Source organism: Nicotiana tomentosiformis, chromosome 1, assembly GCF_000390325.3.
Source record: "Nicotiana tomentosiformis chromosome 1, ASM39032v3, whole genome shotgun sequence".
Taxonomy (NCBI): domain Eukaryota; kingdom Viridiplantae; phylum Streptophyta; class Magnoliopsida; order Solanales; family Solanaceae; genus Nicotiana; species Nicotiana tomentosiformis.
In genome coordinates this window covers 156,833,267-156,844,886 of record NC_090812.1, presented here as the reverse complement: position 1 = coordinate 156,844,886, position 11,620 = coordinate 156,833,267, and the positions used below count along the sequence as shown (strand labels likewise).

The following is an 11,620-nucleotide window of genomic DNA, read 5'->3' as shown; positions in this document are numbered from 1 at the left end:
TATATATAAACATTTAATAAATTTCTTAATATGTATGTAAGGTATAAGCAAAAACTGATGTGTTCCGGTAAACCTGTATATAGTAGTTAATACTTTGGATTCCCCCCCCCCCCCCCCCGACTAAATTTGGCAGCTTATGATTGTATAGGTAGATTATTTTCTACAAGCAGGTTGAGATGAACAACTTTAAAAATAAGTGTAATATTCCTAGCTTTTGTGATAATTCCAAGTAAAAATAAAAAGCTACAACAATTTTCTGATTCAACTGATCTCGTGCATGCTTTCTTTCCAAGAAAATGCACTAGAATGATCACATTTAGAAATTAACAAACTCATCAGAGAGAGCGCTTTCAGTTTAATGGGCCTTATATATTAGGATCTGCGAATTTAAATTAGTCAGATCAATTGGCTTAAGACACACACAAAAAGAGACCAATTTTGATTGCTTTTAGCTCAATACTAGAATACCCCCTTTAGCTTTAAGTTCTCAATTTTCGATTGTTTTGGCCTATTTCTTATTGCTCTCTTAAAAATATGTGTAAGACATGGCCTAAATTTATTCGTGGATAATCTTGGAGCTAAAGTATTTTAGCTTGGAGCCAAAGAATAAAAGTATTTTCTTTATTTATTTTTCTTTGCTTGGATACCAAGATTTTTGCCCTATAAATATGGATCTTCTTACTTCATTTGAATGATCCCACATTTTGATTGAAACTCATCTTGAGTATTTTTTGTGAGAGAGAATTTTAATATATTCCATTGGGAAATTTGAATGAACTTCTTTTTTGTGAGTGATTTTATTATGTTATTCTCTTGGGATATATTTTTGGAAAATTTTTATCTTTAATTTTGTACTCCTTTTTTTGTACCAGTTGTTATAGTGAAATTGCTCTTTTACACTTGATGTAAATCACATTGACTGAACCACGTTAACTGTTGTAATTTCAAAAAGGAGGATTAGTTTTAGGCTCTATATATTGCCATAGAAATCATTTATAAATACTCCATTTAATAGAAATTTGGCTAATGATACAATCTTTTTATTTTTATTTTGAATAAACTAGTGTCTAGTAACATAAGAAATGAAAGAATCCATTTCCATCCTAGAAACACCACCATCCATCATAGATTCTCTAACTTTTTTACCAAATTCCATAGCTCTTTTCCTCATTTCATCTCCCTCTTGTGAAGCCATCAATTTTCTAACAGCATTTTCAATTTTTGTTGAAGTAACCAAATCTTCACAATGCTCCCAATCTTTCACAACTATGCCAATTTTCAACACATTTGTCACTAACACTGCATTTCTTGGCTGATCAAAACTCATTGGCCATGTAGCAATAGGTACTCCCATAGTAATACTCTCCATACAAGAATTCCATCCGCAATGACTCAGAAAACCGCCAGTTGATGAATGTGCCAAGATTTCAAATTGTGGTGCCCAATCTTTTATAACAATCCCTCTTCCTTCTATTCTTTCTTCATATCCATTTGGGATATTAACTTCTTCACCTTCTCCTAACAACACATCTCTCACTACCCAAATGAACTTTTGGTTACTTTTTTCTAATCCAATTGCTAGCTCTTTGATTTGTTCACTAGATAATGAACTTGTTGTTCCAAATGAAACTAATATTACTGAGTTTGGTTCTTGTTTGTCAAGCCATTTCAAACATTTGTGACAATTTTTTGAGTCTTTTTGTATTTTGATTGGATTAAATGGACCAATAGCCCATTGGTTGCCTCTTCTTAACAACCTATGTAATTTTTCTAGACTTTCAAGAAATGACCCCTCAATAACTTTGCATGTATCAAATAGATTTCCAGAACAAATATTATGATGTCTATCTTGCATAAAAATAAAATGCAATAACTCTTGTGTGAAACTACTCTCAAGTGATGGAAGTTGTTGTGGAATTTTAAGAAGTTTGGTAGCAATAAATTTCCCTAGAAATTTAGGGAGATGGAAAAATTTCTCTATACCTTCCCATAGAATAGAGCTTGTAGTAAAAGCAGAAACAGCGCGAAAACAATAGGCCTCAACATTTGGTATAGAAACTACATCTTGAACTACCCAAGCCATTAAGCTATCATAAATAATTACCATTCTCCTAGTTGTGCTAGAGAGTTCATTTAGAAATGCACTTATTGGCTCTCTTAAGGTTAAAGATAAATCAAGTGTTGATGCTATGAATTTTGACATATTAGAACAATTAGGAGATTGAACATGAGTTGAAGGTATTGGAAATTCTTTGAAATGGATGTTAGGAGTGGTATTGGTGATAGGATCCCAACCATGGACGCGAAATTTAGCCTGTCGAATAGAAGTGCTAAAACTGACATAATGGACCGGTAAATGGTACGATGATACGAGACGAGAGAGATGGAGGAGTTGATTGAGATGTCCTTGAGCTGGAAAGGGTACCATAACTATTAGAACATCTTGATCTTTGGTGCAATTTTGGCTATGGTTTGCTAGAGAAGCAATATTGCTAGCCATTGCAAGATTTTTATAAGAATCTAATGTTGTTTCAGTATGGCTTTTCAATAGGATGTATGCTAGCTCTTATATATATGATAATCAGTGAACAATGTGCAAAAATAGGAACTGAATTGTAACACATTAATTGCATGAGCAGAGAAGTACAAAGTAAACCTTTTTTGATAGCCTTGGAAACAGCCTCTGGCAGAAATAAAAGATGAGGTTGCGTACAATAGACCCTTATAGTTCGACTCTTCTCCGAATTTCGCGTCGCAAAAGCTTAGTACACCGGGCTGCCTTTTTTTTTTTCTACGAGGAAGGTATGGAAGTCTTTCATCATATTGCTGACAATAAGGTTGAAACATGTATCAACATGACTATGCAAGTGCAATTATATGGGTTGAGCTTCCTCCTCAGACTTTTCTACCCCAACTGACTCTGGTACTTGTATAACACTTTCATTTTAATTTATGTGGCATTATTTGACTGGGCACGAAATTTAAGCAAAAATAAAAAACTTCTGAAATTGGTCTTAAACATCTAGTAATATTTTTGTAACTTTAAGACTTTTGAAATGTATGATATTAAATATGATATAACATTTGTGACTATAAAAGCTTGTCAATAAGCGAGAAATGAGAAGTATAATTTAGATTATTTGCTAATAAAAAACTATCATTCTTTTTTAAACGGATTATAAAAGAAATATTGCCACATAAACTAAAACGGAGGAAATATTATGATGAAGCTTATATCCATGAACCTGTTACATCGACCTTGAATTAATTAAATTGGCTCACCCATTTTTCCTAGTTCTAACCTAAGTTGTTCGGATACGAGTGCAGATCTAATGGTCGATCGGATCGAAAATTTTGATCCTAGTACGGATACGGATGTGGGGATCCAGCTAAAAGTAATTCAAAAAAATAAAAATATAAACAAGAAAGTTTGTGGAATACTTAAGTATAACTTCTAAAGTGTGGATTTCTTTTTTATTCGCAAGTTGTAGATAAGTAAATAATTGATTTCTTAGATAAGGTACGCTATTTTCTTCAAATTTATCCTAATTTTGGTTATGATTTCGGGAATCAAATTGTATCTCGTTCCAAATTTTTTCGTCCGCCATAATCATAGTACCCAAAATTATTTGACCAAATCTGATACAGATCCTATACCCATACTAGTGTCATGTCGACACAAATACGATACCTAAATTGCCTTAGGTTCTAATTGGACTAACTCAGCCTATGGAAATGCTCTAGAAGAGCTATATTAGCTAGTACATAGTAATAAGAGCTATAATTGGATTGTAAGTACCTTTTGTCAAAAACAACATATAAAACCTGACATATTTTTCCTGTTGTGGCAAAAGCCAAAAAGTAAAGTAACTACGAAGGGAAATTATATTTGAGTATCAAAAACTCATTGCTACAGACTAAAAAGCTTCTTCCAGCTTGCTACACTCATCATTAAATTATTAAAGGGAAAATGAAATTGTGTAGCCGCTTTCAAAATAATAATCAAAAGAATATATATTTTTTGTATATATATATTTTGTATGTCATACAAAATTATACAAATTTTATACACTTTTTCGACTATCAAATATAAATAATTTCTAGCGCAGGCTGAAAGTGGAAAAAACCCATTAATTAATTCTCCAGTGGTGGTATGTAAAATCAGCATCTCATAAATGTTGAGCCTAGCGGTGACAAAATGGATAAAAGAAACAGTTATCCATCCATATTATCTACAAAAAAATGGATTGGATAATGAGCTTTTTCAAAAACATGTCAAATTATGGATAAGAACCATATTATCCACTTAGAAAATGGATAAATAATTATTTAACTTTTACATTTGTAATGACACAAATTGGTAATTCCTCAAGCTTGAAAGACTAGGAATTATATCAAAAGTAATCATATTCAAAAAGCCATGATAATATGGTTAACCATGTTATCCACCGATTAACCCATTTTCTATCCGTATTAAATATGGATCGGTCGGATAATTTATCCATTTTTACATACCTATTTTCGACCCGACACGCCCGTTTGCCACCCCTAATTGAGCCCAAGTTTCATTTATCTTGACTCGTGTCGGGAGTGATAAAGGTGTGGCAAATTTGGGATTTAAACTCGATAGATTCAACTTAACTTTTAAGATTTTTACTTATTAATTAATTAAGCAATTGCACTTTTGAAATAGTGGGCTCAAAATTTATAGTATGAGTCTGCCCATGCAACTAAAGATTGTTTAGAAATTATGTTTTCAGAGTTCTCTTACTAATGGGAACCCTTTCTTATAAAAAACTTAGGAAGTTTTCATTGTCTTCATATCGACGGATGTTGTAGTACAACAAAGTTATTTCTTTTTGTACATCTGCAGCTTCCTCTTGTACTGATAGTGAGAATCTTCTCTAATGAAGCAACCAGGGATAAAGTATACGTATCAAAATAAAATAAAAAATAAATCAAGTTGCCTAAACCAGGGATAAACTTTTTCCTTTTTAATCAAAAAAATAACTTTCAAAGTACAACCTCTTGGTGTAAGTAGCATAGAAATCTCATATATCTCAATGTACTTCAACTAGTTTACTTGGAAGATACAAAAATAAATATTGTACAATAGAGATCACAAATCGTAGTAAAAGCTTTTCAGAAAAAATATTACTAGAAGACACTACAGAGTATTAAAAATAAGAAGGTGCCATAAATAATAAAGCAGTGAGAGTCTCCACCAAATATGAGGTGCCTGTTGTTTGCAGTACAGAAAACAAGAAATGAAGCATCTAATGCATCAACTGCTCACAGCAAAAACCTGGGGAGGGTAGGGTGTAGGCAGACCTTACCCCTACCCGGGAGGGGTAAAGAGGCTGTTTTCGGGAGACCCTCGGCTCAACAAAAGAGACAATAATATCATAAAAGAACAAAAGAATGAATCCGAAACAACAAAAAAATAGAAAAATAATATAATCATAATAAGAGACAACAAATAAGTGAAAGGGCAATAACACAATACTATGCAAAGCGAAAAAACAAAAAAAAAAGTGTGAACACAACATAAACCGCTAGCAGTCCTAGACAAGGAGGAAAAACACTCGACTACCACCTAACTTACAACCCTAATGCTCGACCTTCACACCTTTCTATCAAGAGTCATGTCCTCGAAAATTTGAAGTCGCGTCATGTCCTGCCTGATCACCTCGCCTCAATACTTCTTAGGCCGCCCTCTACCTCTTCCCGTACCTGCCAGAGCCAACCACTCACACCTAACCGCGGCATCTAGGCTTCTCCTCCGTACGTGCCCAAGCCATTTAAGCCTCGCTTCCCACATCTTGTCGTCCATGGGAGCAATGCACATCCTCTCCCGAATATCTTCATTCCTAATCTTATCCAGCCTAGTGTGCCCGCACAACCATCTCAACAGCCTCATTTCTACTACTTTCATCTTCTGGATATGTAAATTCTTGACTGGCCAACACTCACTGCTCACAACAAGGTTTTACAATAAATAGGAAAATCTTTCAAATAGAAAAGTTTTAGAATGCACGATTCTAAGATGAATAAACAGAAAAACCAATGGTGACACTGGCAAAAACACGAAAAGTATTGAAATGTATATTTATCAATGTAACAGAAACACATCTTAAGCTTTTCAACTTGCTTGATTCTCAGAAGTATTCAATTCTTGTTACTCCGCCATCTTCTACAAACTGGAAAGAAACTACCCACGAATAAGCAGGAAAGCGTTTTATTAACTTCAAAGTTTTGCTTAAACACTCGCTTGCTAAAAGTTTACTATACACTTACAAATTTAAGCCATAATATTCTACTTTTTCACTTCAGCTTTCTGCCCATTTAATTTCAAAAAGTAGAGGACTTAAACTTCTTCCCAAGTATGGAAATATGATGCTAATATGGTTCCTGAGTGCAACAGCGATTACTTGAGGCACATATAACATTGAACAGATGCTTTAGACAACCAAATGAGAACAAATTATTTGGCATATGTATCAACAGAGTTAATAGTCTACTCACAACCAAAAGAAGTAGCTAATTTTGCATCTGCAATACTGATATTTCTTAGAGCTAAAAGTTCATTTTAAATTCGACATCCATGTCAAAGCCAAAATATGCTACATTATATGTTTCGGAACAAGGAGAAACTGGTTCTATATTTTGTATTGCTCCATAAATATTGTTTAATGTGTGGAAGCATCCTATTCCACCAGTACTAATAGGATATGAATATGGATGGGAATAACCCTTGCAAGAAATCTAAGAAAAATAGTGTTTGGCTCTGCACAAAAGTAGTATTGACATTGTGGTAAAAGGAAACCAGATTTATAACTCAATATTAGAACTTGAAATAGAGAAGGAAGCATCTTCAACAAATATCTCATTTGACATCTAAGTGTAAGACTTTAATATCTTTCTACTAGTAGTTCAAGAAATTGCAGAAGTTAATTTTCTATATTACAATTGTATACAACATAATCTATCTACAGCTCTTTCCCCTGACAATTATTTCTTATCAGTGAACCTAACAATATAGTTCCAATAATTCTAGATAAGGAAGAACAGAGATACCTAAGGAATTAATATTAATGAGTCAGACGTTTTTTCTTAGATGCTAAGGCCGAAGGGTTACACATTTCTTGCACCTGATATTCATACTCAAGAGTTCCATGCATTAAGAACTAGTCATCCTTGAGTTTGGTGGTAGATTAAATGATTTAAAATCTTCCACTAGATCGAGGGGTTCGAGACTCGTATTGATCAATAAGAGTTCCATGCATTAAGAAATCATCATCCTTTCTTCAAATAGAAAAGAAAGAAAGAGATTCCATCTTCCACACTCTTAATTCAAACAAAATTCAAGTGTCAATCCATCAACTAATCAACTGCCCTCCATCTCCAGGTTCTTTACTTATGAAGAAATTCAGCCAAACATTGAAATTTTGCTACCTCTCGGTCTTGCAAGTTCCTCCTAACCTCAAATCTCAATGCACTTCTCTGCCTTGCAGATTCCGAATTCGTTGGATTGCTACTTCACATACCAGAAGTAAAGTAAAGGAAAGCAAACTTAGCAGCTTCATTTTGAGCTTCTTTATATGATTTGTGAAAAGTGGGAGTGTCAAAATCGCCATTTCTTATTATGACACAATTTTTGCAGTCTGTTGTCTGCCTGAGATTAATTTGACCTATTCTAACCTGTTGTCTGCCTTATTTTTTCAGTTACTAGTTCTACTTATTATGTTTAGTTACATATAGTTGTCTTTTAATTAGGTGGCCTTTTACAGGGTGTATAGAAGTAAAACTCTTTTTCAATTGATAAATTACCTATAATACCTTTATATGATACTCTTATATTTTAAAATTGACACGTAAAGCTGCTATATAGCATTTTCAAACAGAACTTTTCATTAGATAGACACCAGTGATTTCATTTGTAAGACAACAACAACAATAACAACAACATACCCATTGTAGTCCCACAAGTGGGGTCGGGAGGGGGGAGGGGTTAGAGTGTACGCAGACCTTACCCTTTTCTTTGTAAGACATGTATGGTAATTCAAGCTCACTTGGTTAGTGCTCGCCAACTGTGCGCGAAGGAGCTTAGCACCTGCAACCATGTTGCTGAGTGCAGGCTTAAATTCAGTATACTTGTGCGTCTAGAAGCTATAGACAGGGTTGACCCGGGGATGTTGGTATCAAGGACTGCAAGGATCTTGCTGATCCTGTCAGCAATTTGTTCTGTCAATGGAATCCTTGGCTAATGGATGTCGTATACACCAGAGCCAATCCCAGCACCATACTTCACTCCCTTGCGGAACACAAAAAAAAGTTTCTTACCAGACCTGAAGGTCGCGATGGTGATCACGTCAACATCGATGTCGATAATTGAATGGATGATGATGTCATTGAAGTTTGAATAGCGTGGGTGTAAATCTGCACAAACAAGGGCCAACATGATTAGAATCTTGTAAAAGAAAGAAAAATATTACTCCCTCCCATGCTTTTATTTGCCACTTTAGTCACACACAAAAGAAATTGGTTCAAAATATTTGTCACTTTAGAAAACAAAAAGGCTTAACTATTCTTCCCAATTCCGCCCGTACTACTCCAAGGCGGCAAATAGTCATGACTGACTCGTCTAAAGAAACGATAGAAGTAATTTAATTAAAAGTCCCTTATGATTAGTGTTACTGGATGATTTTTTTAATTAGTGTACCAAAACCTTAAAGGGAAGATAAAAACGACCAGAAGGAGTACCCCTTTAAGAGATGAATTCAGTAAGCAGGATAGTAATAACCCTGCTAAAGAGCCAGCAAAAGAGGCTAAAAGTCTTCCAGAAAGATCTTCAGCAGATAAAAGTAATTCTTACAGCGAATCTGAGGGTAAATCTCCGATGAAGCGAATGATGATGAAACAGCCAGAAATGCTAGTGGTTTGGCTGCAAACCTGAAGAATCCAAGAAAGATGACGAAAATGACTCTTGGTGCTTTATTGGTTCTTGGTACTGGATTCTATGTCGCCAACATGATGAAGTCTGCAAACGAAGCTGAGAAATGGGGCTAGTCTTTCTATAGCTCAAATTTGTGCATTTCCCCCAGCTTTATCCCATTTCCTCCCAGCTATAATTGTGAATAGAAACTAACAAAGTATCCCCTTTTCATTTCTAAAATGTAATCAATCTATTTGTTATGAATAAAAAAACCATCATTTGAATAAATCATGCGCTAATGAGGTGAAATGGTATGCATCTCATGTGTGCTCATTAGAGGTCTGGATCATTTGAACCCATTGTGTATAGGCTGCATCTACCTCTGCTTGCACGGTTGAACAGCAACTTAACAGATTACTTACTGATAATCTTTTTTCATTGGATTTCTAATCCAAAATTATGTGCAAGCACATTATGCAATAATCTCTCTCCAGAACAAGTGTCTAAAGATTAACTGACTTGGCATGCTTCTAAAAAGCTAAATTTGCTCAATCACAGCATGCAAAGATTGTCTAAAGTTAATGTGTTTCTCCACATGAGAGAGAGAGAGAGAGAGTTAACTTAGACAGCAATCCTGAAGAATTGCCATGCCCGAAGTCATGTTTTTTTCACCTAATCCTGAAGAAGACATCAATCACAACCAAACAGAACAAAAGGGATAATTAAGGGGCATAAACAAGGAATCACTTCTTATTATCCTTCATTCAGTTTAGCCACTATATTTAAGAAGACAATAAACATGACAATAAGTATAGCTGAATAAATCAAGTGAAATAAATCACTTCTTATTTCCCAAGTGAAATTGTGGTATCATGTTAAGAAAAGAAGGATCCTTCGCTATATCATCTATTAGTGACTCTACAGTACTTGCGTCAAATAAGAAGCCCCTTCCGGTCATTTCCTTCAAAAAAGTTGTCAGCTCACTAGTTTTGTCACACTTGAGAAATCCTAGCACAATAACATTGTAGGTGACATCGTCTGGCGAATAACCATTCTCCTCCATTTTTCTTAGCATACTTTTAGCTTCATCTAACAACCCTTCTAGAGAAAATCCGGTAATTATTATTCGGTATGTAATTACATCGGGAAACAATCCAATTAAAGAAAGCTTCTCAAAAATAGCATGAGCTCTATCGAGCTGGCCATTTTTGCACAATCCGTGTATTACAACATTGTAAAGTTTAATATCAATATCTTCTCTCTTTATTTCCAACTTATGAAATAGCGACATAGCTTTTTCAACAAGTCCATTTTGAAAATAACCACCGAGCAAAATGCTAGTAGTGCATAAATTAGGTATGAGCCCCGTAGATAGCATCTCAGCAAAGTATTTTTGTGCAAAGTCAGTTCTTCCAACTTCAAATAGACCTTGCAAGATAGTATTGTATGTAACAATGCTAGGTTTCAATCCATTTCGAGAAATATCATGATACAAATGCATGGCCTCATCCAATTTCTTTTTCTTACAGTATCCATTTATTAATATATTATAGCTAACAATGTTATGCTCAATGCTCTTATCAATCATGGAATAAACAAGTATCCTACTTCTATCAATTTGGCCACGCAAGCAATATCCATCAATTATCACATTATAGGTTACCACATTAGGCTCTACACCTTTTCCAATCATGTGTCTCATTACCTTCTCAGCATCTTCAACTTTCCCTTCTTTGCATAGACCATCTGTCAGTATGTTGAAGGTGCGCACATCTGGATAAATATTAAGATTTACCATTTCTAAGAACAAATTCCTAACCTTTTCCCACTCACCAGACTTACTAAGACCATCAATCAATGAACTGTAAGTGACAGCATCTGGAGGAATGCCTTTTTGTTTCATTTCATTCAAAAGGCTAATTGCAGCATCTACCATTCTATCTTTGCATAAGGCATCTATAACAATGTTATAGATGTATGCATTGGGCTTAAAGCTTCCTTGTTCCATTAACCTAAGCAAATCAAAAGTTTTTTGAGTATGGCCCATTTTGCTAAGCCCATTCATGACAGTTGAATACATGATTTTATCAGGCTCACAAATATTCTCTCTCACCAACTTTTTGAACAAGTTAACTGCACCTTTTATCTTATTTTCCGCAAAGAGTCCCCTTAGCAGGGTGCTAAAGGTGACGACATCAAATGGAATGCCACTCTGCAAGTAAATGGCTAACACTGAAAATCCGCAGTCAGAACGATGCATTAGGCAATAACTGTTAATTGCTATACTCAAGATGAAATAATTAATTGGGATGCCCAATTTCAGTATTTCTCGAAAAAGGGAAAGAACAACAGAGTAATGCTTCATATTTACCATAGTTTTAAATAATTTCGCAAAGCAAGAAACAGAAGGAAGAGGCTGCGTTCTTAGTTCTTACCATTCGATGGAATAGACTCACGTTCTCAAATTTATCCTTTGCCGAAGAAATAGATGTGTTGCTCTGAGAAGAAGAAGAATCTCTGATTGTAATTGACGAACCAGAACATGAAATAGCAAAGCGTGAGATACCATTGCAAGAGTAACGCAACAGAGAATTCTCGTCATCTTCAATGGCTAAGGAATCCCTCAAATTTCTGAAAGGAATTTTCCAGTGTGTGCGCCCTAATTTTTAGGATACGGAACACATT

General features: G+C 34.8%; 2 protein-coding genes and 1 pseudogene across 2 annotated transcripts; 1 reads left to right on the top strand and 2 right to left on the bottom strand.

Moving 5' to 3' along the window:
* Positions 1 to 991: 991 nt before the first annotated feature.
* Positions 992 to 2,507, bottom strand: LOC104115191 (zeatin O-xylosyltransferase-like). The gene has a single exon (XM_009625775.4). The coding sequence runs from the start codon at positions 2,498 to 2,500 to the stop codon at positions 1,061 to 1,063; it is 1,440 nt and encodes a 479-aa protein (XP_009624070.1). The 5' UTR covers positions 2,501 to 2,507; the 3' UTR covers positions 992 to 1,060.
* A 2,875-nt stretch (positions 2,508 to 5,382) lies between these two features.
* Positions 5,383 to 11,601, bottom strand: LOC104115192 (putative pentatricopeptide repeat-containing protein At1g12700, mitochondrial; annotated as a pseudogene).
* Positions 8,051 to 9,069, top strand: LOC138891685 (uncharacterized). The gene is made up of 3 exons (XM_070175418.1): positions 8,051 to 8,075; positions 8,718 to 8,864; positions 8,906 to 9,069. The coding sequence occupies exons 1-3, from the start codon at positions 8,051 to 8,053 to the stop codon at positions 9,067 to 9,069; spliced, it is 336 nt and encodes a 111-aa protein (XP_070031519.1).
* Positions 11,602 to 11,620: the final 19 nt, after the last annotated feature.